This window comes from Sus scrofa, chromosome 17 (genome assembly GCF_054392235.1).
Source record: "Sus scrofa isolate SSC_HxYL_T2T_F1_AM1 chromosome 17, Sscrofa_HxYL_maternal_Yorkshire_Landrace_v2.0, whole genome shotgun sequence".
Taxonomy (NCBI): domain Eukaryota; kingdom Metazoa; phylum Chordata; class Mammalia; order Artiodactyla; family Suidae; genus Sus; species Sus scrofa.
In genome coordinates this window covers 52,468,067-52,495,362 of record NC_139399.1, presented here as the reverse complement: position 1 = coordinate 52,495,362, position 27,296 = coordinate 52,468,067, and the positions used below count along the sequence as shown (strand labels likewise).

Below are 27,296 nucleotides of genomic sequence, written 5' to 3'. Positions count from 1 at the left end.
AAGAGTCCTGCCTTTGAAATCCACCCCATCTAAACTAGTCCCTTGTCCTGAGTCATGGTCTATCCCAGAAATTTGTTTACTGCCTTTATAGCACCCATTATAAACAGTAATTATCTTGTTTATTGTTTGCACCTGCCTACAGCTAGAGCATCAAGTTCATGAGATTTTGTCTGCCATGTTCATTGCTATTGTTTCTAGGACCTAGCCCTATCCTAGCACTCTGATGGTCACTGGGAAAGGAAGGAAGGGAAGAAGTAAGGAAGAAGGGATGGAGGGAAGTTGGGCTCCCTTAATATATGTCCTTGGGCAGGTCGTTTCCTGTTTCTGGAACTCACTTTGCTGAAAAACAAGGCACTAACATTCTCCAAGCATCCTTTTGAATCTGCCTTTCGAGGATTCTGTGAACACTGCAGCCTAGACCTCCAGAAATACAGACATCCCCAAATGCACCTTTCAGGGCAAAAATTTTCAAAAATGACTTCCTTAGGAAAGTAACACAGTGGAAGAATAGGAAACGTCTCCACACTCAGAGAAGAATGTAAAAACAGAGCTCGACACTCTAAGGAGAAGAGAACGAGAAAAGGAAAGTGGAGATTGATAATGGATGAATATAATGAGATGGCAATTTTGGTTTCAGAAGAATGTGATTAGCTCCTAATGACTGCCACCATTCCCTGGTCAATCTACTGTAACTCGCCGCTAATGTAAAAATAATGCCTCTCGGCTGGCTCACTTTGAAGATGGAGAGGAGTCTCCCTCTCAGACTTTTACCCCGTCATATTTTTTTTTCCTTCATGAGATTATCCCCTCTTCAATTACAGCTCCCTAAAAAGGGGAAATGGATGTGTGATCAAAGTCTGCAAATTAGGGGGTCATTACCATGCACTCCCGGGCAGCTGGTGAGGTCTAGCCTTTGTCAACATCATCACAGCCCCCAGGCCCACACATTTCCCTTTATCCCCATCAGGGGGAGACAGAGGCTCCCAGGGCTGTGCCAGGAGCCTGCAGGGTCTCCCACAGAGAAGTGCCCTTCTTTGCAACTCATCACAACTGATTAGGATTTTCAAAGGATTCTACACTCTGGATTTATCCTGAAGAGCATGACCTGGATATTGAAAAAACTCCCAGATGGTGCCACCTAAGGATGACAGGGACATCTCAGTGCAGAGGATACATGCTCACTCAGTAGGTCCCGTGGATCAGGGCAAAGGCAAAGTACATGGAGGCAGAGTAAATAAAAACTGCCCAGTGGATCTGTCCAAAAGCGAGGCAGGAAGCTTTATGGTATAGTGAGCTCTCCACCACTGAGGGCATCCAAGTCTGATGGTATCCAAGCAACAGTTGCTAGGGATCAGCTTATCAGATGCCTAGAAGGCTATTGTGGAAGGGAGCACAAATTATTTTCAAGGTCACTTACATCTCTGAGATATCAGGATCTTTGATTTCTGTACACACAGAAGCCACCTCACCCACTATTTTTTCGTCTATCCATCCCTTCATTTATTCAGAAAGGGTGATTCAAGCACATATGAAATATAAAGCCAGAATGGGGTTCAGGAGATACAGGCAGAGATAAGATGCTACCCTTTACCTGGAATAGCCCATCACCAGATTGGAAGACAAGACCTTCAGATAATCAGATGTAAAGTAGTCCATGTCATAACAGAAGTGACTGGGGATACAGTGGAATGGGGTGGAGGTAAGCAGGGAAGGTTTCACAAAAGAGAAAATCTTGAACTGGGTGTTGAGGAACATGTAGGCGTTTACCAGGCAAATTCAGGTAGAAGAGAATTTGAGGCAGAAGGAACAGCATGTATATAGTCAGTCTCAGAAGATTGTAACACCTGAACTTGTCTGTGGCATTGCATGTAGTTGATAATCATTGAAATGTAGATTTTTTTTTCTTTCTTTTTGTTGTTTTCTTTTTACGGCCACACCTGCAGCATACAGAAGTTCCCAGGCTAGGGGTCAAATTGGAGCTACAGCTGCCAGCCTACACGACAGCTGCAACAACATGGGATCCAAGCCATGTCTGCTACTTACACCACAGCTCATGGCAACTTTGGATCCTTAACCCACTGAGCAAGGCCAGGGTCAAACTTGCATCCTTATGGATACTAGTTGGGTTCTTAACCCACTGAGCCACAACAGGCACTCCCAAAATTTAGATTTAAGGGTAAGACATGAGGCTAGAGAGGCATATGGAATGAAATCCTTAAGGACCCTATATTAAGGAGTTTGGAATTTATCCCAAAGACAAGGGAAGTAATTGGGTCCTTTTCACATTTTATAAAGATCTCTGATTACAGAGGAAAATGTATTGGAGGGGACAAAACCAAAGCAAAAGAAACCAATGAGGAGACTCATGGGAAAGCATTTCTCCAGGTAAATTCACTCTTTGCAGGACTCATGGCTGCACATTAGAATTACCCGGGGAGCTTTAAATACTACTGATGTCTCTGTCCCTTAGATTCTGATTTGGTGATCTGGGGTAGGCCATGGCTTTGGGAATTTTAAAGCCTTCCCAGACAATTCTAATGTTCAGCCATTACAGTGCCATAAGTTAACGGTAACCTGAGCCCTGGCACATAGTAGGTCACCAACAAATCTTTTTTTCTTCCAAAAAAATGAGTATGAAAACATTCAGGGGGCTCTATTTTTGGTTTCACACACCTTGCAGGTGGATATAATTAGATGAACAGGGGCTTTTTTATTAGAGAGTTTCAGGTAGAAAATCCATCCCCAGAATATTGGCTTAAACATCAAGACGTGTGATGTTACCATTGAGACGAGCATACCCACCCCTGCAGAGAGCCAGGAATATAGAGGCCTGGCAGGTGGCCTGAAAGAGCTGGAGCTACGTGGCTGGGGTGAGAGGACAAGGCCAAGGGCTGGAATCTGAGTCCTGACAGTTCCATGAAAAAGCAAGAACAATCTGTGGTCCACAGATGGCCCACACTGGTGGCGTGAGGGAAGCAGGGTGATGGTCAGTTATAATGAGGAGGAAGTAGAGGATGAGGAGGAAAAGGAGAGGTAATCCCTCCATTTGTTTCCCATCTCCATGGTGCTTTTTCACACTCAGATTTAGGGCAGAGTCTAGTGTCTGTTTTGCTTCTTCTCCAGAGTACTAGTCGGAGATGTTATGACACATAAAGAACAACATTCTGGTTCCTGTTGTGGCTCAGCAGGTTAAGAACCCAACATAGTATCCATAAGGATGCAAGTTCAATCCCTGGCCTTGCTCAGTGGGCTAAGGATCCAGCATTGCCACAAGTGGTGGCCTAGGTCACAGATGTGGCTTGGATCCTGTGTTACCGTGGCTGTGGCCTAGGCCTGTAGCTGCAGCTCCAATTCAACCTCTAGCCCAGCGACTTCCATATGTTGAAGGCGCAGCCGTAAAAAGAAAAAAGAACAACATTCTGATGAGTTCATACCTGGGAAGGCACTCTATTGCCCCAACCTAAAACACTGGGCAAAACCAAGGTGGAGAACATGGCTTAGACTAGGCAAGGGCCTCCTGCCTCATCTCCATTCAGTCTGGAATGGCTTGGTGGCAGAACGGACACTAATTCTACCTATCCAACCACTGCCTCACTGTAGATGGGGATCATTGTCATGCTCCTAGAATAAAAGTCAGCAAATTCCAGCCACAGGATAAATCCATCCCAAGGCCTGTTTTTTTGTAAATAAAGTTTTATTGGAACCCAGCCAGGCCCACGTGTGTGCACTGTGCCTGGGACTGTGTTCACTCTACCATAGTGACGTCGAGTATAAGTAGTTGGAACAGAGACTGTGTGGCACACAAGGTCCATACTGTGTACCATCTGGGCCAGTACAGAAAACATTTGCCAGCTCCTGCTCTAGAAGAAGATTCACCCAGGTTGGCTTGGAGAAGACACAGAAGTGTGGAAGCAAGAAAGGGGACATCACGCATGGTCTGGGCTTTGCATAGACAGTGGTCCTGCCTGTAAAACACTGCCTGCTGAATGGCCGAGTTTCTGACCAATCAGGTTATAGACACCTCCTTGCTTAGGTTGTGGTCCTGGTCAGAAATAGGTGGGCAAAGGCAAGGCCAGTGTATTCAGAGACTGGAAGAGGCACTACACTGCTGGGAGAGGCAACAAATTCAATCTCAGAAGCAGTGCCAGTGCAAGGGGCCTTGAGCAAGTCATCCAGCCTGTTCCACCAGACACAGGGTGGGGACAGTCATTAAGATGCAGTCTGACATTCATGCCTCTGCAGCTTTTCTCAGGCTGTTCCCTCTCAAGTGCCCGTCTTCCTTCTCTAGCAGATAAGTGGCTTCACCCTCCCCTGTGTTTCCAAAATGCTTGACTCATAACTCTGTGAAATCAGTCCACATGGTTTTTACTTGTCTGTCTTCTCTTAAATGATGAGTCTCATCTCTTCCTTCCCTCTAACTTGACTCTGACCCTCTGTGTCCAAATTCCTGCTCAGCATCTTGGCTCAGATGTTGACTAGTCATCTCACACATGGCTGTGGCAGCTGCTGCTGCTGTTAATTGTTTGTTTGTTTTATTATAGTTGATTTATAGTGTTGTGTCAAAATTTCTGCGTACTGCATGGTGACCCGGTCATAGATATATGTACATGCTTTTTCTCACTATAACGTTTAGAATGGATAAGCATTGAAGTCCTGCTATACAGCACAGGGAACTACATCCAGTCTCTTGTGGTAGAATATAACGGAAGATAGTATGAGAAAAAGAATGTTGGTTTGTTTAATTGTTTTTCGGTGGTGGTGGTTTTGTTTTTTTGTTTGTTTGGTCACACCTGTGGCATGTGGAAGTTCCCAGGCCAGGGACTGAAACTGTGCCACAGTTGTGACCTATACCATAGTTGCCACAATGCTGAATCTTTAACCTGCTATGCCACAAAGGAACTTCTGGTTCTTATTGTTTTGAACATGTTAAGAAGCAAGTACTTACTACCCATGCTTCTAAGTGCTTTATGTACTCAAAACAGAACACTTAATTCCTACTTCCCCAAACCTGTTTCTCCCCTATCTGTTTCTTCTCCATCTCAGTAAACAATGTGACTCTCTGTTCAGTTCTTCAAACCCACACCCTGGAAGCCAGCCTCCCTCCCTCTTTCCTTCACAGTCCATGTGTATAATAGATGTGTTGGTGCCCTGCCCACATCCCCTGCACGCTCCCTGCTCCCATGTATGCCCCGCCAATGCCTGCCTCTTGGAGGCACCTGGGCCTTTTTGCCTGAGGACCTCCTCGAGACAAAAGAATATGCATGCCTTGTCTACAGAGCGTGACAGAAGTGCCAAGTGATTTCCTAAGAGCTGTCCTCAAACAGTAATAGATGGAAACTGGTGGATAAATACCCCAACTCCCTTTTTTCACTGGAAGGACAATTCTGTGGCATGAAATGGGCTCATGGGATTAAGCCCCAGGTGTGGTGGTTACCTGTTCATTGAAGTACCTTGTATTGGCATCCTTCCCTGGATTGCCTGATCTTTCCCATTCTCCCACCCCTGCTCCTTAGGACTGCATCTCAAATAAACCTCATACTAGAATCCTTGTCTCTGATTTAGTTTCCAGGGTGGGGGAGCGGAGGGGCTGGTGGAATCCAAAACCTATAATTTTCAGCTGAACATCCTGAAAACAATCACTTCTCCCTGCATCCCCTGTCACCATCCTAGTACAAGGTACGATCACCTCTTGCCTGGACCACTGTAACAACTTCCTAGCTGAGCTCCCTGCTTCTTCCCTGAGCCGCCTAGACTCTGTTATTCCAAACATGAGCCACAAATGTGCTTTGGAAGACATATATCAGCTAATTGCCCCACTCAAAATCCTCCAGTGCTTTCCCATCATGCTGAGAATAACACCCAACTCATCACCAATGACTATGATGCTTTATAAAGCCAGAACTCTCCCCACCTCTCCAGATGCTTTTGTCACTGCTTTTCCCTACTTTATCCTTGAGTATGTTTATTCACTTACTACCTTCGCATCCACTGTTCTCTCTGTTTAGAAAAACGCTTCCTGCTTTTCTTGGCCTGGGTTTTTCACTTCATGAAGGCATTAGCTTAAATGTTACCTTCTCAGAGAAGCTCTCCCAGAATGTGCAATTTGAAATAATTCTCATCCCCTGTCGCTAGCCCTCTACCTGCTTTATTTTTTCTTCATTTCGTTTTCCACTATTTAAAATTATACATGTTGGGAGTTCCCTTTGTGGTGCAGAGAAAACAAATCTGACTAATATCTGTGAGGATGCAGGTTTGATCCCTGGCCTCAATCAGTGGGTCGGGGATCTGGTGTTGCCATGAGCTGATGTGAAGATCGCAGATGTGGCTCAGATCCCCTGTTGCTGTGGCTGTGGCATAGGCTGATAGCTGTAGCTCCAGTTCGACCCATAACTTGGGAACTTCCATATGCTACGGGTCTGGCCCTAAAAAGAAAAAGAAAAAATAAATAAATTACATATGTCAGCTTATTTGTTTGCTGCATCTCCCTGTGGACTGGGAGCTCAAGGGGGCTGTGTCTTTTTCTGTGTATCTTGAGTACCCAGAACAGTGCCCAACACATATTAGGGATTCAGATATCTGTCAAGAATGAATGAACCAGTGATTCCTCTACTGAATGGGATTTGAGCTCATAACACATAGAAGATATCAGTAACGCTTGAGTCAATGAACCAGTGACTATATCCAGGGAGAAGCAGAATCTCTGTTCTCACCAGGTCCCATACAAGAACACACAACCTTTTAAACCATATGACCACAAACAGTGGGTCTCCTTTTTCCCCTGTTGGCTCATCTACACCCAAACGAAGCTCCTATCTCAAGTCATTCTGATCCCTGTGTCCTTTCTTTTTAGGCTTTACCAGAGGGGCAGACAGCTTCGTGGGACACAGCCAAAGAGGATGAGAACCGCAATAAGAATCGATATGGCAACATTATATCCTGTAAGTGCCCTTCTGAGAGGGCTCCAGGAAGAGGGAACATAGATGAAAAGAAGCAACCACTAGTATTTACCTGGAATTTGTTGCCAAAGACTCCTTGATGTTTTCTGCTTGGGGTCCACTTGCTGAGCTCAGAGCTCTAACCCAGCCTCCCTCTCTTAAATGGCCTGGATGGCAGGGCCTGGCAGATCTCAGCCAGCAGGGGCAGCAGGGAGCCTGTCCAGGAAGAATAGATGCAGGAAATCTCAGGAGACTGGGTCTTGCCTGGAGTCGCCCACTCAAGCATTCCTCAGGTGGGAGAGGAAGCCCAGCCAGAGGGGTGGTCCTGGCAGGTCCTCTCTGCAAAGAACCATCTTGGCAGCAGCTTGGGGTAGGGAGCAAGGTCCAGCCTGTGAAGGAGGGGCCAAGAACACCTAGGCGGGAGAATTATGCTACTCCAAGAAGGTAGAGTCCCAGGCAAGTGTTGATGTTCAGAAGGAGCCAGAAACTCTGGCCTAAGCCTGAGGGTTTGGGAAGTGGCCAGGTCAGGACTCAAAGGAGCCCAGAACTACTCTGTTCACAACTCCTTCCCCAGACCTCACTGCTAGAGGGAACAGGGCTCCCCAGCTAGTGCCTGTCACTCAGGGCTCACGATAGTGGTGCTGAGCCTGCAGGAGGAAAGCTTGTTTAGTGTGGACCTGGGAGAGGTGTAAAAGGACACTGCCTTTTGCTCAGCAGGGACCTTTATCATTCCTGGAGGTACCCCCAGGGGTGTGGTTTGATGAAGACAATGGCACAGACTGCCCGGCTTCTATCCCAGCTGTGGGGCTCTGGGTGGGTTATGGGAACTTCCTAAGCTTCCTTTTTCTCACCTTCGAAATGAGGGAAAAAATTAAGATAGGAGTTCCTGTTGTGGTTCAGTAGGTTAAGAACCCAACATGCAGGTTCAACCCCTGGCCTCGCTCAGTGGGTTAATGATCTGGTGTTGCCACAAGCTGCCGTGTAGGTCGCAGATGCAGCTCAGATCTGGTGTTGCTGTGGCTGTGGTGTAGGCCAGCAGCTGTAGCTCTGATTCAACCCCTATCCTGGGAACCTCCATGTGAAAAAAAAAAAAAAAAGTTTTTTTAAAAGACTAAAGATAGAGTAGTTGGGGAAAGGTACATAAAAACCACACAGTACCTGGCACTGATACTTGTAGCCATAGCGTTAGTCTCTCAGGGTCACTGATGAGTAGTGTGGATACACCATTCCACCTTATTTTCAGTAAGATCCACAAAATACCCATGTGGAAACATGGACTAAGTCAGGTTGGGGCAGGAAAGTGTAACCATGTCCATTTTGGAAATATCACCAGGGCAGCTTATTGGGAGGGTGGATTCGATTGGGACAGGCTGGAGGCAGAGGGACCAGTGAGGAGGCTACTGCAATGGTCCTAGCAAAGGATGATGAAGCCTGAACAAAGGCAGTGATAGTACTTGGTTGTGACTGTGTGTGATAGTCAGTTCTGGGAGGAGAAGGAAAGAGAGACTGCCATGGAACTGCATACCACACACAGGTGACTCACTGCCAAACGCTGGTGGGCACAGCCTTCTAAGAAACATAGATACAGAGGACAGAGTTGCCTCCTACAAAATGCTGAGCACATATGCTGATTAGAACAGGTGTCTACAACAGCGTGTGTCTGCCACAGTGCAGCCAGCCTGGACCTTTTGACATCCCACCAGTTAGGTACATCTCACCAGTTAGAAAACATCTCTTGGTCTCTGTTTTCAGAGTAGCCCAGTTCAGACCAAAAAAAAAAAAAAAAGTCTTGAATAACAAATTATTTCTAGCACAGCTCAGTGTTTTATTTTGTTTTCTTTAACCGTCTAGACATTGCCTAAGAAAATGCTCAGAGGAAGCAAGTGTAGGATACAGGCAGCTTGTAAAGGAAGAAAGAGGGAGAAGTTTTAGCTTAGCTGTTTCCTGTGCTGATTTAGAAATAGACTCTGAATGGGAGAACTAATCAGAAAACATTTATAATTTGTCTCTTGGAAGAGAGTAAGGCAGACAGTGAGATTTCTTGCAAATGAAGTGTGGCCAAGAGATGGTCCAGCAATCAGGAAATGTGTGTTAAGACCTATGACGCATGAGCCTCCTCTGAGCCAGGCCCTGTGCAGCTGGGTCCTGGATGCTTCGTCTCTGCCCCCAGGGAGTTCATTTTCTGGGCACAGGTTCTGCTTGCTCTGACCACCCTCTCTGCTCAAGCACCACACATGGCTTAAAATATCTGTTCCCCCAGCAGATGGGGAGTTCATATAGGGTCCAATAAATTATAGGCTCACTCTAAGCCTTGGTCCTCTCTCTGTAAAATGGGTATAGTGATGAAATATTAAAATAGAAAGTAATAATAGAAGAGAATGATGGGGGTGTTTTTGTTGTGGTTCAGTGGGTTAAGAACATAACATAGTGTCTGTGAGGATTCAAGTTCTATCCCTGGCCTTGCTCGGTGGGTTAAGGAGCCTGTGTTGCCACAAGTTGCTGCAGAGATTGCAGATGTGGCTCAGATCCCACCCAGCTGCGGCTGTGCTATAGGCCAGCAGCTGCAGCTCCAATTCAGCCCCTCGCCTTGAAACTTCCATGTGCTGTAGGTGCGGCTATAAAAAGAAAAAAGAAATAATGGGGAAAAAATGACTCAAGCACAGTAAGGGACCTTGCCTCTCTGAGAGACATGGGTGCCCAGGTTGGGCCACGTATTGGTCCAAAGCCTCAGGGGCTGAGGATGGGAAGCCAAGCTTTGTGTCTTTAGGTGCCTCCCACTACTCACCCTCTGCACTCAGCACCCTTGCTCGAGCCATCATCAGATCTCACCTGGCCTCTTCCTGGTTGTTCCACATCTATGTTGGCCCCAAAATTTATACCTCTCTGATCTTTAATGGAAGCCAGAGGAGCCTTCCCCAAATATGGATTGAAACATGTCATCATCCTACAGAAAACCCTTCAAAGGGCTCCCTTCACTGTTGAGCCCTTCTTATCCAAAGGCCCCCGCCTCTCTCCAGTCTCATTTCCCGTTGTGTCATCCCCATCATAGTCTCCACACGTAAGCCCCTCTGGCTCTCACTCAGTACCTTGGACTTTCCACACTCTTCCACGGCACAGGGCCTTTGCACATTTTCTTCTATCAATGTATCCATCCCTGCTCTCTTTGCTCTGTCAAGTTCTCCTTGTTCTCGAGATCTTAGCTCAGGTACCACTTCCTTGGGGAATTTGTCTGACTGTTATAATTTGATCAAAACCCCATCAGCCACTCTGAGAGGATGAGGCTTGTTTTCTTCTTAGTTCGCATCTCTATTGCGATTTGAAAGGCGTGCAGATGACTTTCTGTTGGCTGCCTGATCTCTCACTAGATTAGACGGCCTGTGACAGCAGGACCAGGGATCTCTTGCACTTCTGTTTCCCCCAACCTGGCATATGGCTGGTGTTTGGTCAACAGGACTGAATATTGAAATGCACAGAGTCTCTGAAAGAACCCTAAGGGCTTGAACCATGAGTCTCTCCCTTCTGGCTTCCCCCCAAAGTAGAGAACACCCAGAAAGGATAGATGGAGGAACTTTGGATTAAGATGACACTAGGAACAATGATATTCCAGTAAGGAAGAAGATACTGAGTCTGAATGAAGAAGGTGGAGAGATGGGACATGGGAGAGAGAAAAAGAACAGTCTTACCTCCTCCGAGAGCCACGTCTGAGAAAACAGGATTCCAGACTGCAGGTAGAGCCGAAGAGACTTAGACTCCATCAGAGGGGGCAGAAGATGCTGTCAGTGTCCCCCCAGCACCCCATAGTCCTACCACCTCCTTGTATAGTAACACCTGCTGGCATCCAGGGCTGGGACTAAGGTGAGACAGGCAAGGCACCCAGCATGAGGCATTCAAGGGGCTGCTCACTCTTAGTTTTGACCCTGGACCTGCCTGATCCTGCGAGTGAGTGTGTACCCTGGCTCCTCACAGGTTTCCCCCGATTCCTGCCCTGTCTGCATCTGTTTACCTGGGGTCTTTCTCCAAAGCTGGAGCAGGATGGTCCAGGTACAAGGCTGTCTCTCCCTGGACCATGAAATAGCTCAGTTCCTCATTCCTGCCCCCACGGGGTTGTGTGTTCTACACTGTTTTCCAGGGTTCCCACAGGGAGTGGAGTGCAGCTGCCCACAGGAGTAATGGACCTGGAAACACCTTTTTTGGGCCACCTTCTCTTGGCTGTCTCACTCACTTCCCTCTTTTCCTCCTGGTGTCCCCTTCTTATACAAAGAGTTTGCACTAAAACCCTCATCTTACAGCTACTTCTGGGGAGATCCAAACAGGCAGAGAAAATATGGACACCTAATGATATCACTTTGATGGGTTTAAAGAAACCTGAATCTGGAGTTCCCACTGTGGCACAGCAGGTTAAGAATCTGACTGCAGCAGCTCAGGTCACTGCAGAGGCATGGGTTCGATCCCTGGCCTGGTTAAGTGGGTTAAAGGATTCAGCATTGCTGTAGCTGTGGCATAGGTTGCAACTGCATCTCAGATTCAATCCCTGCCCCGGGAACTTCTATATGCTGTGGGACGGTCATTAAAAAAAGAAAGAAAGAAAAAAACCTGAATCTCCTTTCTAATGTAAGGGTCAGTGATTCTGCAACACGCTGTGGCTGGACTGGGTCTGCACTCAGTCCTGAGAGGAGACAAAGCCAAGAAAACCAGTTCATCCAAAAGCAGTACAAGACATAAAGGAGAACCAAGAAAGAAAGAAAAAAAAAAAGGTCCTGGAATTGAAATGAGAAAAGGAAAAGAGAAACAGCCCCGAGGATTGGAAAGTGTTCCTGCCCTTGTATGTGTCCCTCCCCGAGGCAAAGTCTGCCCTGGCTTGATAAATAGAAATATTCTTGGCACAAGAAGGAAACCGGGTGTGATTAGCATCTTAAGGGACCCCAAGCACTGGGAAGCTAGAGAGGAGGACAAAGGCCCAGGCCAGGGAGGACACAGAAGATGAAAGGGGAAGAGAAGGAGGGAGGGCACTGCCTACAAATGAAACAATGAAAGAGAAACCTTGGCTAAATAAGCCCTTTCTTCCAAATGATTCTGTTTAGCATTTAGTAATAGAGACAGTGAGGTTTCCAGGGAGTAGAAAAGAAAGGAAGTGAAAAGGAAGGAAATGAATGGGAGAAACAGAACAAAGAGTTCTTTACTTTTAAGTAGCTCTGGGGCATAGACCAGACAAGGGAAAATTTCAAGAATACCAAAGCATGCTCCCTGTGGAAGTCAGAGAGGATGCTTCCTGGACAGCAGGACGGAAATGAGACCAAGTAGAGGAAGTGATCTCAGGGGCTGCAAATTTTAGCAAATGATGCTCCCCTTCTGGGATCTGTCAGGGTCCCAGCAGGAAACAGATGGGACCTTCAACTAGGGTTATCTGAGGATAATTTAATCAAGTGATTTTATTTTTAAATAAACATGTGAGCTAGGTATAGGACTGCAGGGAATAGTGTGGTGCCCTGGGAATAAGTGCCATATCAAGACTACAGAGGATTCTGTAAGAAGAGGTACCCAGAGCCCAAAGAAAGACAACCTGGCTGGAGGTGTGACCTTTACTGGCATTGCCAGTAGGGTGGCCCTCAAAAGGAAGCTGAAGGCATAAGCATCTTGAAGGCAGTCTCCCCACTTCAGCCAATCTTCTGCCTCCATTGGCTAAACCCAGCCAGAGCCAAAGATCAAGGGAATCTGTAGACAGAGTCCAGTGGTTTTCAAAGTGTGGTCCCTGGAGCAGCAGCAACAGCATCATCTGAGAACATGTTAGAGATACTCATTTTTGGTCCCACCACAGACCAACCAAATCAGACATTCCAGGGGTGGCACCTAGCAATCTCTGTTCTAAAAAGCCAACCAGATGCAAGGTGACACCAACACACATTCAAGTTTACAAACTGCTGGAGTTCCCGTCGTGGCTCAGCAGTTAACGAACCCAACTAGGATTCATGAGGATGCGGGTTCGATCCCTGGCCAGCTCAGTGGGTTGCAGATACAGCGTTGCTGCGAGCTGTGGTGTAGGTCACAGAAGAGACTCAGATCCCGAGTTGCTGGTGACTGCAGTGTGGGCCAGCGGCTGCAGCTCCAATTGGACCCTTAGCCTGGAAACCTCCATATGCAGCAGGTGTGGACCTAAAAAGAAAAAAAAAAAATGTTTATCAACCTCTGATCTTTTTTCCTCTCTCTCTCCCTTTCTTTCTTTTTTTTCTTTCTCTCTCTCTCTCTCTTTTTTTTTTTTTTTTTTTTTTTTTTGTCTTTTTAGGGCTGCACCCACAGCATATGGAGATTCCCAGGCTAGGGGCTGAATCAGAGCTGTAGCTACTGGCCTTTACCACAGCCACAGCAATGTCAAATTCCAGCTACACCTGGGACCTACACCACAGCTCACGGCAACACCAGGTCCTTAACCCATTGAGCAAGGCCAGGGATCGACCCTGTATCCTCATGGATGCTAGTCAGATTTGTTTCCACTGAGCCATGATGGGAGCTCCTCTTTTTTCTTTTAATTAAAGTTGATTTACAATGTTATGTTGGTTTCAAATGTACAACATAGTGATTCAATATTTTTTAGATTATACTCCATTTAAAGTCATTACAAAATACTGGCTATATTCTCTGTGCTATACAATATGTCTTTGTATCTTACTTATTTTATTCATAGTAATTTGAACATCTTAATCCCCTACCTCTATCTCAGCCTTCCCCCCATCCTTCTCCCCACAGGTAACCATTAGTTCGTTCTGTATATCTGTGAGTCTGCTTCTGTTTTGTTATAATCACTTGTTTTAGTTTATTTTTTAGATTACACAGATAAGTGATAACATAGGTATTTGCCTTTCTCTGTCTTTCCAGGTCCATCCTTGTTGTTGGAAATGACAAAATTTCCTTCTCTTTATGGCTGAGTAATATTCCATTGCATATATAACACATCTTTTTTCTTACCCATTCATCTCTTGATGGACACGTAGATTGTTTTCACATCTTGACTATTGTAAATAATAGAGATATGAACACTGGAGTGTATAGATCTTTTCAAATTAGTGTTTTTGTTTTCTTTTGATATATATCCAAGAATAGAATTGCTGGATCATATGGTAGTTCTATTTTTAGTTTTGTGAGGAACCTCTATACTATTTTCCATAGTGGCTATAACAATTTACATTTCTGCCAGCACTATACAAGGATTCCCTTTTCTTCACAGCCTTACCAGCATTTGTTTTGTGTGGTTTTTGGATGATAGCCTTTCTGACAGGTGCAAGGTGATAGCTCATGATGGTTTTGATTTGCATTTCCCTAATGATTAGGGATGTTGAATATAAAAACCTCTGATCCATAGAAATCAGCCCCAGATTAGAGAGGTAGGTGCAGAAGGCTGGAGGAAAGGTCTAAAGGGCCAACAAGAAATCCAAGACATTTTTTGAGACTTCTTACTCCCTAGTCTAAGACAAGCCACTGGTTCAGGTGGACTGGAGTACTGGGCCTGGTTTCCAGAAGACAAGATGCTAAGTCTCAATTCTGCCCTTGACATCATACATGACCTTCAACTAGGTCATTTTCTCTCTCTAACCTCAGCTTCTCATCTTTTAATGCAAAAAAAAAATCCAAATAATATGAATGAATATTGAATCTGAATCTGGTTGTGTAGACTTATAAACCTAGATGAGGCTAAGTCTAGCCTCTTTGGGTTCATGGGAAAGGAGCAATGGTCCAGAGATATGGAACCCCTGTTCATGGTACACAGAGAGTCAGTAGGGCAGTCGGGACCAGAACCCCAGGCTCTTGCTACCCAAATGCCCCAAGCCCCCTACCGAGGAGTCCCTCTATATCTAGAGACACCCATGCTCTTAGGGTAGAATCCACTGGGGCTCTAACCTCAGAGCAGATGGCAGACTGGGATGGGCTGTTTGCACTTCCAGGAAGGAACACAGGTTTAACCCAAACTCAGAGGCTTCTTCTCACAGCTCTTTCTCTGCCGATTTCTGGGGAGACAGAGCTGGATATCAAAATGGGGGCCTTGTTCGGTGCACCCCAACCCCTCTTCTCCTTTTCTGTTTCTGAGGTTGGCTCTTGCCTGGGTCTTACAGACGCATTCTGGTGCAGAAATCCTCAGTGCCCTCATTCATCAGAGGGCTCATTCTGGCCACTGGCACCCTCTCTGCCTGCTTGCAGGGCAGGCCAGGACTGTCGGGATAGTCAGTGTGTCCAGGGGCAGCCCTCAGTTGGTGACTGATGGGGGTGGGGGGGTATAAGTTCCCCCAATCCCTCCCTGCTGAGGGGGAATGACATGGAGGTGCGTATTCACATTCTCTTCCAGAATTTCCTAACGGAGTTAAGCAAGCCCCACATGCCTCCAGGGATAACCTGCTCGATGGCACACTCCTTACTGGCTTCCTTCCTCCCTCCCTCTCACTTATCTCCCTTCTGGCGTTTCCCGGGATCCTCTCCCAAATCAAGTCCTTGCACTCCAACCCTTGTCTCAGACTCTCCTTCTGAAAGAATCCAAATGGGGAACCTTCCTCCCTTTCTTCAGGAATCTCCCTTCATGGGGTATGGGCTGGACAGCCTGCTTAGAATGAATCCATAGAATCATGAGATGGGCCACTGTCCCTCTAACTTGGTGCTCGAGCCTCTGTGTTGAAGTTCTCTCTATGGTCCCAAAGCTTTTATCTATTGAAGCAGCTCCTTCCAGGGCCCTGCAGAAGGAAGCAGCCCAACCTCTGCCAACAGCAAACCGGCAGAATAAGGAAGCAGGTGCACAGAGTGCTGGGCTGTTTCCCTGTCATACCCCACCCACCCTCTCTCTTGATCATGGTAATTCAATCAAGCCTGAATGCACAGACCTTTAGCTTCAATAGGGTACCCAGGCAGTCTCGGCAGAATTACCTGCCTCCTCCCTCTCTGCTGGCACAAGATGATGGCATTAACATTTCCAATACTTCTAGGAAATGATTTTTTCAGCTCTACAATTCATTGTAATGAGTCAAATCTCTTTTCTCTAAAAAAAATTACACCTTTCTTTACCTTCCTCACTGCCTAGAAGACAGGAAGAAAGCACATCCTGTATCCAAATGAGCGTCTCTCCCCAGCCCCACCTCTGTGAAGCGATCATCTTTCTAGGTGGAGATGACTTGTAAAGACTGATTTATTGGCTTCCCTTTGATGATGGAGGAAGAGATAAGGAGCAGTGGTTTGTTTTGAGAGATAGAACTGTGTAAGGGGGGAAGCCAAGCCCTCTCTTCTGGCCAGGGACCGGTGGGGAGACCCAATGAGACAGGACAGTGACATGGAAGGGGTGTGGAGGCATTGGGTATTGGGGTTCCAGGAGAGGTAGGGACCCCACCACTCTATAAGGAAGCTCTCAACCTTACACCTTCTCATGGGTGGTTAAACTTCTCAGACCCTTGATTTTCCCATCCATAAAAGGGGTTCCTGTGAGAATCAAATGGAATAGCATCCATAAACCTTCTAGAATAGTGCCCAGAACATCTTACACACTCCACAAAGATAAATTTCTGTACCTAACACCCAACACAGGTGGGTCTCTAGTCTCATAGCCCAATTTCAATAATATCTTTTGGTCTTTCCCAAGGCAAAGTGAAGTGACTAGCCAGGTTATCTCTACGTTAAATAACTGAACACTGATCTGCACGTTCAAGCCTGAGTATATCAATATCTCCTGAAGGCTTGTTAAAGTGCAGATTGCTGAGCCCCATCCAGAGTTTCTGATTCAGCAGATCTGGGCAGGGACTCAAGTATGGGTATTTCTACCAAGTTCCCAGATGTTGCTGATACTCTTGGCCAAGGGACTATATTTTGAAAACCACTGGTCTAGAATAATGATAAACCCAAGTTTACGTTCTCATATTGACTTTTTATGATACCCAAGGTGCTCTCCTATCTTACCACTTTTAAGCCTTGCAAAGTTTGCAAAGGTAGTTAGGACTTGAATGTTCTCATAAACTGAGCTTGGGTCAGGTGAGTCAGTGTTGCCCCAGGTGACAGAGGTAATGACAGACCTCAGGTCTGCCTTCAGAGTCTACCTAACCTCTTTTTTAATTTTTTTAGAGTTATAGATATTTCTTTTTTATTTATATATTTTTAATGATTTCTGTTTTTTCAGTTATAATTGGTTTACAGTGTCCTGTAAATTTCTGCTGTACAGCAAAGTGACCCAGTCACACACACACACACACACACACACATACACATTCTTATTCTCACATTATCCTCCATCATGTTCCATCATAAGTCACTAGATATAGTTCCCTACCTGCCTAACCTCTTACCTCTCTCCTGCTGAAGGCAATATTGGGCCGCCAGTCTTTAGACAAGGCAGGCTGGGTCTGCAGGTGGGGTGAAGGGGAGCCACAGGGAGAGGAAAAATTTAAGCACAGGATCCAGGCACACTATGCCAGCCTTGAGTAGAGGTAAGAATCTTGGGTCCCAGGCCAGTTACCTAAAGTTAGCTGTGTGGCTATAAGCAGGGGATCCTACCTCTTTCTGATTCTCAGGCTTTCAGACACAAATATGAATCCACATCTCAGACAGATAATTATTGAACCCTCGCTCTGTGCCATACACTGTAGAGGAATTCAGTAAATAGGGTGACCTTCCTTAAACAGGGTGAGGCAATCAGGCAGGCATGGAAATACAGCTGCTTTAAATAAGAGCTGAAGACAAGAACAGGGAGCTATCAGAACCTGGAGGGATTGTAGGAGGCTTGCTGAGAATGAGATGTGGTCCACCTTACAGGGTTGAGGGTCTTCTTTCACATGTGCAAAGGCCCTGTGGTCAGAGCAGACATCATGAGTTTGTTTGAGAAACATGAAAAAAAGGCACGTTGTCAAAGTGTATAGAAGGATGTGAGGCTGAACTGGGAAGTAGGTCCCAAACTATCAGATCGGGCAAGGCGTTGTGGGGTCTGGTCAGATCCGTGGTGTCCTGGAGTTGATTCATACCAGCTTGCAAGAGCTGATGGTTAATTTTTCAGGAATTTTGTGAGATAGCTGATGCCATGTCGGTATCTGAAAATCAGTCATGGAAGGGGTTTTTATATCACAGGATCAGCAGATGTTACAGATTGGGGCCATTTTTTTTTTTTCCTCCAGAGAGCTGTTTGTTACACTTTTACAGCATACCACTGGGCTTTGTCCTAAAACTACAAGACACAGATTGATTCCCCTAGAGTTGTGTTTGGGGTGGGGGGCTCTTTGGACCTTTGCAGTTATGTCTCCCTTCTACCAGCCACCCCTGGTTCTCTCCTCCCCCTAAGCCAGTGTTTGCCCATCTCCCACCTCAGCTGAGAGCCACGTGGAGCCAGGCTCCCCCACCTTCCTCTTACCTCGCCACTGAGCATCTGCTTTTCCTCTATGTGATGCCTCTCCTCGTGTTGAATATCAAACCAGGCAGACCAGATTAGCTATTTCTCAAGCTTGCAAAATGTAGATGGAGCATAATGAACGTCCTGGGCTGCTTGTAAATTACTTTGTATAAGCTCCTTTACATCGCCCGCTGCCCCATCTTTCTCTGTGTGCATGTGGATAAACACAATTTTTTATCCTTCTAATTATATAAAGTTAGGAGAAGAAGGGGACACAGAATAATATTAGCATCTCCCAGAAGGAATAAATAAACCATGAGGGCACTGCTACTCCTTGCCATGCCTTTCTGGTAGACCTAGAGCTGCATTCTGCCCTTTAATGAATACACACAATAGCTTGTTGCCTCCTCGGAATGATGGATTTACATTTTGTACAGAAGGGCAAACCGGAAGCACTAAGTGTCTAACCATCTCTGCCATCAGTTCACTGCCTGCCTCACATCTAGCCCAGAAACACCATTTATTAAGTACCTGCTGCATACCAGATACTCTCCTCACACTTTTTTTGATTTTATTTTTTTTTAATTTATTCGAGTATAGTTGACTTGCAGTGTTGTATTGGTTTCAGGTGTATAGCAAAGTGAGTCAGTCGTATGTGTAAATATATCCATTATTTCCCCCCATATAAGTTATTACAAGCTATTGAGTAGCTTTTCCTGTGCTATGCAGTAGGTTCCTGTTAATAATCCATTTTATATAGTAGTGTGTATGTGTTATTCCCACCCTCCCAGTTCCTCCCTTCCCACAATGGTTTGACCTGTGGTAACCATAAGATTGCTTTTGAAATCTGTGAGCTTGTTTCTGCTTTGCAAATAAGTCCTTTTGTATCATTTTTATTAGATTCCAAATATAAGTGATATCACATGATATTTGTCTTTGTCTAACTTCACTTAGTATGATAATCTCTAGGTCCATCCATGTTGCTGCAAATGGCATTATTTCATTTTTTTAATGGCTGAGTAATATTTCATTGCATATGTACCACACCTTCTTTATCCACTCTTCAGTCAATGGACACTTAGGTCACTTCTATGTCTTGGCTATTGTAAATAATACCGCAGTGAACATTGGGGTGCATGTATCTTTAGATAGATGCCCAGGAGTGGGATTGCCGGATCATATGGTAGTTCTATGTTTAGTTTTTTTTAAAGACCCTCCATACTATCTTCCCTAGTGGTTGCACCAATTTACATTCCCATCAACAGGTCTTCATACTTTTTTTTTTCACAGATCAATCTTAGGTTCAAAAAAAATGAGCAGAATGTCCAGTGTTCTCATGTACTCCCTACTTCCCACCTCCATACAGTTTCCCCTTTAAGGCATCTCACATCAATGTGAGAATATTGATCCATTATTATTAGCTAAAGTCCATAGCTTATATTCAAGTCCATTATGTGTTGCACAGTTCTATAGGATTTGAAAAATATGACGAGTATCCACCATTGCAGTATTGTACGGACATTTCACTGCCCTAAAAGTCCCCAGTGCTTCCTTAATTCATCCATCCCCCCAGAGTCCCTGGAAACACTGGCCTTTTTACTGTCTCAGAGTTTTGCCTTTTCCAGAATGTCTTGGAGTTGGAATCATATACTAGAAAACCTTTCAGACAGGCTTTTTTCACTTAGTGGTATGCATTTATGTTTCCTCCATGTCTTTTCTTGGCTTGAGAACTCATATCTTTATATGATTGAAGAATATTCCATTGTATGGACATACCACAACTTGTTTATCCATTCACCTATTGAAGGACATCTTGGTTTTTTCTAAGTTTTGGCACTTGTGGGTAAAGCTGCCATCAACATTCATGTGCAGGGATTTATGTGGATGTAAGTTTCAGTTCATTTGGGTATATACCAGAGACAGCAGTTGCTGGATCGTATGATAAGAGTATGTTTATTTTTGGAAGAAGGGGCCAAACTGTCCTCCAAAGTAGCTGTACTGTTTTTCTTTCCTGTCAGCAATGAGTGAGAATTCTGGTTGCTCCACATCCTCCACAACCAGAATTTGTGTTGTCGGTGTTCTGGATTTGGGCCATTCTAGTAGGCATGGAGAGGTACCTTCTTGCTGTGTTAATGTGCACTTCCCTAATGACATATGATATTGAAGCTCTTTGCATATGCTTATTTGCCATCTGTCTATTTATTTTGGTGTTTATCTGTCTGTTCAAATCTTTTGCCACTTTTTAAATTAGGTTGTTTTTTTTTTCTTTTTTTTAATTTATACAATACATTATTTTTTTTTTCTACTGCACAGAACTCTTAAAACTCAATAATAAGAAAACAACCTAGACTTTTGCCTTTGGAATGGATTAGGTTGTTTTCTTATTATTGAGTTTTAAGAGTTCTTTGTATATTGTGGACACAAGTCCTTAATCATCGATGTCTTTTTCAAATATTTTCTCCCAGTCTGTGGCTTGTCTTTTCATTCTCTTAACATCCTCACATTTTTCATGCCCGTATTTTCTCATTTAATCCTCCCAGCATCCTATGAGCTATGTAGTATTGAGATCTATAGCATTTTGCTAAGGAAACCAAGGCTAAGAGAGATGAACTGACTTACTAAGTGATGGAGCCAAGACATGAACCCCGATTTGACTCATAGCTCCAGACCTCACATCACCAGGGTATCCCACTTGCCATAGGTTAACCCATGTAGGAATAAATCCTGATCATGTTATACTTAAGTACCCTTTCACAGTCTCAGAAAATAGTCTCTATGTGGATGCCCTGTAGAGCCCCAGCATGGAGACAGGCGTCTAAGTACCTGAATAGGACATAGAAAGCCCTCTGCCACCTAACCCCCACCTACTTCCTCTGCCTCTTCTCCCACTGCTAATCCTCTCCCACTCCATGTTCACAAGACAAGGAGCTGCAACTTGCCCAACATGTTTGCTTTTCCAGGACCTCCGCTGTCATTCTTGCCATTGTCTCTGATGGAAAGATCCTTCCTCATGGTCCACCAGTCAAGCCTTACTTTCAGTTCCTCACTTATCTATCACTTCACAAAGCCTTCTATTCCCCCACTTTCTAGACCTTGAAATTCTACTCCTCTGTACAGTCTGTTTCCCCCACCACATTGACAAACTCCATAAATACCTGGGAAAGGCTCTTCCACGAGCCTGTATATAGTAGGTGCTCGGTGAGTGTCTTCTTAATAAACGCGTGATGAAGTGATATTGGCAAACACCATCATCTGGTGGTTAGAGGCACTGCTCATCTTTAAGAATATTTAACTAAAAGAAATAAGTTTCTTTTTGTTCTCTTTTTAATCATGTTTGCTTTCAGATTTTAAATTTCATTTCATATGAAAGAAAATTCCCTTTCAACATTTTAAACCAAAATCTTGGTTTCCAGTGCTATAGACCTCAAGGGCAGATATAACTCAATAAATAAAGGAGATTTTTGAATCGATAAGTCATTAGAGGACCAACAAGTGAAAACACATTATGCATTTTCATTTATTTTTTGAGGTTTACAGTTTTGGGAATAGCTTAACTGTCTGAGCTGAGAGTCATGTGCTGGGCCCTATCTGAATCTCTGCTGGGTACCTGTCCCCCAGGAAATCCCACTTCCTAGGGTTAGAATACTGCAGGGACCAGGGACGCAGACTCCAGGAGCAGTACCCGTGAGATGCTAGAAGTTTGGGGGCAGTGCACTGTGTGAACCAAGCAGGCATTCAGGGTCCAACAGTCCTGTGTTATGTTGTAAGCTTGCTTAACCTCTCTAAGCCCTAGTTTCTTCATCTGTGAAATAGGAAGAATAAAAACACACCATCATTGTGGTTTTAACATAATTATCTACAGAGCTATTTGGAGAAATAAATGATTGAGTGAGATAATGTTTGTAAAGCCTCCATCAACTCCATAGAAATTAGCTTCAAACTCCTTGCCCGCCTCACGCCCTATTTCCCCACCCACCCAAAAGGATGACTTGGACCTCCCACCTACTCCTTCTGGCTGTTTCCCTGGAAACTCTTCTCCATGATGACTAAGAAACATGCATCCGGTGTCTAGCATGGTGCCTGGCCCATGGCAGTGCTCAATTAATCATTTTTGTACTGATTAATTAGTTAATTAGTGGATGAACATGGGGTGGTGTCCTGTCCAGCCTTGGCCTGCTTGTCCATCCTAAGTCCCATCCCTTGTCTTCTCCTGCTCAACCTTCCATCATGGGGAACTGACCCTGCAGGTTGCATTTCTCAGCCCCTCTTGTTAGCTGGCTGCTGGCTGAGTTTGGCCAACGACACGCACCGGTAGGAGGTTGGAAGGTGGGCGAAAGGAAGAAGCCAGGGTATTTCTCCCCTCTGTCCCCCTCCCAGGCACTTTCTTGAACAGAAAGTAAGTCTCCTTCCTTTTCTCCAGCTCCCCCCTGAGGGGCCCACTGTGGCTCCAGTGTCCACAGGTGGCCCCCTGGGCTCCAGTACCCTCACTTCCTCCCTCTGTCCCACCATCCCTAGGGAGTCAGTCTCCTTGCTGACGTTTATCTCTGCGTAACTTCTCCTCCTTTCTTTGACCTCTCAACACTTCCATCGCCCAGGTAACCACTTCTCCTAATTCCCTCTGCTGCGTACCCTTGAAGTGCTTTCTGCTATCCTGCTTCAATACCCCCTGGGAATCAGGAGTGTCTGAGCTAAGAGAACCCCACTCTTCCAAGCTCTACCATCTACTGGCCAGTCAGTGCTTGGGAGCCTCAGTTTCCTCATTTGTAACAAAGATTAAGAGCACCCATCCTGCTTCTCTGCCACAGTCATTGTGATGGTCCAACAAGATAATCCATTCATATACTCATGAGTACTGGCCAGAGTGCAGAGAATCGAAGAACAGGGAGCAAAACAGATAATGTCCCTGTTCTCGGTGCGGGCCTCCAGTTAGTGGTAGTAGATGTGCTTGGAAAATGCAAAGTTCTGGAAAAGTCTAATAGGATAAGTGAGCAGGATTTCCTTGATCCTCACAGACCCTAGGGGGGTGCCCAGAATTTTCCAGTCCACTTGCCAGGGAACCCCAGGGTCCCCCTAGAGTAAGGTAGACTGACCAGGGGATGCAGTGACATGTGATGAGATGTGCGCAGTGATCAGGACAGCAAACTGAGCCCCTCCCCCTCCAGACTCAACCAGAGTGTGCTGTTTGCATGTCTATTAGCGCATCCAAGCTCACTATATTAATTATAAAGTCTTAGCCTGATTCTTCTGTTTTACTAGGGTTTTTTTTTAATTCTTTTTATTTGGTATTATTTGAAGTAAGCGTGCCATTGACTAAAGCCTGAAAATCTTGTTTATGCCTAGATTGTCTCTGAAGTGGTTATTTCCTGTAACACAATTTTTAGTTATTGATGACCTCTTTTATAATAATTTAGTCAGCTTCACTTGAATGATAGTATTGATAACAATATGTGGCCAACAGTCTGTTTGCAACAATACGCCAAGAGGCAAAAGGAAAACATTTGTGCACTTTTTGAAAATAGGTAAATTTGCCAGTTTTAAACAAGCATGAAAATGGAGCATATTAATTCTGGTCTAATACTTCTCACTTCTGGAGTGTTTTTTACATGGTCTTTTCCTGCATTGTCCTCTGAAGAAGGCATTTCCATCCCCATTTTAATGACAAAATCACTGCGATTTAAAGAAGTGGCTGACTCTTCCCAGTAGCTAATCATAAAACTAGGATCTGAAGGGGAGGTGGATAAAAACAGGAGCAGCATATATAGCCCCTTTTTTTTCCCTTTTTTAGGGCTGCATCTGAGACACATGGAAGTTCCCAGACTAGGGGGTCAAATCTGAACTGCAGCTGGAGCCTATCACAGCCACAGCAATGTGAGATCCGAGCTGCATCTGCAACCTATGTCTACACAACACAGCTTGCAGCAATGCCAGACCCTTAACCCACTGAGTGAGGCCAGGGATCAAACCCACATCCTCACGGATGCTATGTCAGGTTCTTAACCCACTGAGCCACAGCAGGAACTCCTACAGGTGCTTTTTAAGGCATAGTCATCTCCCTAAGCCTAAGCTTCCTCATCTGTGACTGGGGATAAGAACTGACAGTGGTGCTCGGGGTTAAACAAGAGAGCATGTTTGTAAGTAGCGTGATGTCTGGCATGTGGTGATTGGTAAATAGCAGCTCCAAAGCAGGGCAGTGCTGAGCTGGCTCCTTAGCCAAAGGCCTTATCACCCATCTACTTGTTCTCTGCTCTCTCTCTGCAGATGACCATTCTCGAGTGAGGCTGCTGGTGCTGGATGGAGACCCACACTCTGACTACATCAACGCCAACTACATTGATGTAAGGCTTTCCATGGGGCTGGGCAGCGAGTACAGCAGGTTCCAGACCTATGGCTGTGCCCCCAGTCTCTTCCCCAGAGACTGGCCCTCCTAGAACAGGGCCAGAGGGTCTGGATCCTCCCCATAACTAGTATAACCCACATTGATTATCCATCAAAAGCTGAATTCATTTTCAGGCCAGCTGGAGGAGCCTGCTCTGCAGACCCCCAGGACTGCCAGTCGTGTTCCTTCAGCCATGAATTCTTTTATGCATGTGCCTGTTTGCCCATTCATTCATTCATTTGGAGCTACAGCCATTTATGTGACAAAAAATTTCAGAGTGCCTCTGTATATTGGATGCTATGGGAAGCATAAAGCTAGAAAAGCTGTGGTCTCTCCCTTCTAAAACCTTAGTGGGAGGATAAGCTATACACATCAATAATTCTAGGGCAAAATAGAAAGTGGTAGGTGTCATGAGTTCAGATAAAATACTGCAGGGATTCGGAGATTGTGGCTGGGGAGTCATTCTTCCATCAAGAATGCAAAGTATGATGTGAACCAAAGCTTCAAGTGCAAGTAGAATTTAAAATCAAAGAGGGAGAAGAGGGGCCTCTGGCCAAAGAAGAGCACAAGCAGAGATGTAGCAGAGGGTATGTAGCAGCTCAGCTTGAGAAGAGCAAAGACTATAATGGGAATAGTGGAAAGTAAGGTTGGAGACAGATCACTGATGTTTTTGATCAAACGTAGGAAGTCGGACCTTGTTTTGTAGGCAAAAGAAAGCTACTGAAAGGTTTTGATCAAGGGGGTGACCGGTTCAGAGCTGGGCTTTGGGGTGATTTATCTGTCACCAAGGGTGCGAGAGATCGGAGCGGGGAGAGTCTGGGATGAAGAGCCCCAATTAGGAAAGGAACTGCTTCCGCATTCTAGGGCCCATGGAAGAAGGGACTAACTACAGCAGGAGCCAAGATGGGTACACATGGAAGCGAGAGAGTTTGCAAAAGGGAGCACGGCCACTGGGACTGGATAGACATCTTAGCATGACTGATGCAAGCCGTGCTTCCCAGGACCTCAGCTGGGAGCCCAAGAACCTTGACGAAAGGCTCAGAGATCCACTTGGTCCCTCTGACCCCCAAGTGTTCTTATAGACAAGCTACAAGGCACTGTGGCATGCGTGCGAATTCCCCATAATCTAGGCTAAGCTGATGATTCATTGATGCAACAAATATTTATTGAGCTTTGTGTTAGGCATTTACCTTTTTGCCCTCAGGTCTATGCCTTGTTCTTCCCCATTCCGCTTTGCATTGCTGTTTTGTGTGTGTGTGTGTGAGAGAGAGAGAGAGTGTGTGTATGTGTGTGTGTGTGTTGCAGGGAAGAGAGCAAGCTAACTCCTTTAAGGAAGGTGTGATGGGAGATTAGAAGGTGGAAAAAAAGGAGAAACCGTCGTATTTCTCTTCCTCCTTATTTCCTGGGATGGCAGCTCCATCAAATAGGTCCATCAGAGTTCCAGCCTTGACAAGGTGGCCCCAGCTCCTGGGCTCTAGCAGCTTCTCTGCCTCCCATTATCCACTGGTTCTAGAGTGATTGCAGCCTCCTCCTGGGGCTGATCTCTAGGTGGCCCCACTGTTCCCTGTTTTGCATCTCGGCTCCTTCATCACCTTTATAACCAACTCCCTGTACTGAATTCCCTCTGTCTGAAAGACCTGGAGAGGTTTCTAGTTCCCCACCTGCACCCTGGCTAACACAGGGCCTATGTGTGGTCAGAAGTGGCGCTGGAGCTTCACTGGGGGTCACGATAGACACAGTCTCTGTCACCAGGACCCCATTCAGGAAAGTTCATGAGGAGATGGCCAGTTCTGACTAGCCTGTCTCCAGTCTAGAAAAAGCACTCTGAGCATCACCCATCACACACCTTCAGCCTTTACCTCAAGCATTTCGTATTCATTTCACAGATACAACACAATATGCCGGAAACTTTAAAAGGGGCTCAAGACTGGTAAGGGAGTCAGATAAGAAAAAAGTCCCATGGAGTTCCCGTCGTGGCGCAGTGGTTAACGAATCCGACTAGGAACCATGAGGTTGCGGGTTCGGTCCCTGCCCTTGCTCAGTGGGTTAACGATCCGGCGTTGCCGTGAGCTGTGGTGTAGGTTGCAGACGCGGCTCAGATCCCACGTTGCTGTGGCTCTGGCGTAGGCCAGTGGCTACAGCTCTGATTGGACCCCTAGCCTGGGAACCTCCATTTGCCGCGGGAGCGGCCCAAAGAAATAGCAAAAAGACAAAAAAAAAAAAAAAAAAAGAAAGAAAGAAAGAAAAAAGACCCTTGAAGAGCAGAGGCCACAGGAACATAAAGGAAAATCAAAGCCTTCAGGTGGGACTGGGGTGGTCGGTGAAGCCTTCCTGGAGGAGGTGACACTGGGGTGGTCAGTGAGGCCTTCCTGGAGGAGGTGACACAGTGAGTGCTGCCTTAGCCAATGACCGAAAGTCAACCAGGAAAGAAGGACCAATAGTAGCCTAAGAATGATCACCTCTAGCGAATCGACACTGCCTGAATTCATACCACAACTCACAAAGTAAATCCCATGACTACCCATTTCGGGTGAGAAAATGGGGCCCTCAAGGTTATGAAACATCCCCAGGCTCACACTGCTAGGATGTGAGGAAGGTGGGAGCAGGAGTCTGAGTCAGCTGTGCCTCCCCCACCATGCCCTTTGGG

The 27,296-nt window shown here is 45.6% G+C and overlaps 1 protein-coding gene across 14 annotated transcripts in view; it reads left to right on the top strand.

Moving 5' to 3' along the window:
* The window catches only part of PTPRT (protein tyrosine phosphatase receptor type T), a 1,176,585-nt gene that overhangs the window by 1,092,572 nt on the left and 56,717 nt on the right, over window positions 1-27,296 (top strand). For all 14 annotated transcript variants that reach the window (XM_085003959.1, XM_085003963.1, XM_085003956.1 and 11 more), the window contains 2 exons: window positions 6,851-6,938; window positions 24,532-24,608. In XM_085003959.1, the coding sequence (XP_084860085.1) occupies window positions 6,851-6,938; window positions 24,532-24,608 (165 nt within the window). The remainder of the gene's footprint in view (window positions 1-6,850; window positions 6,939-24,531; window positions 24,609-27,296) is intronic.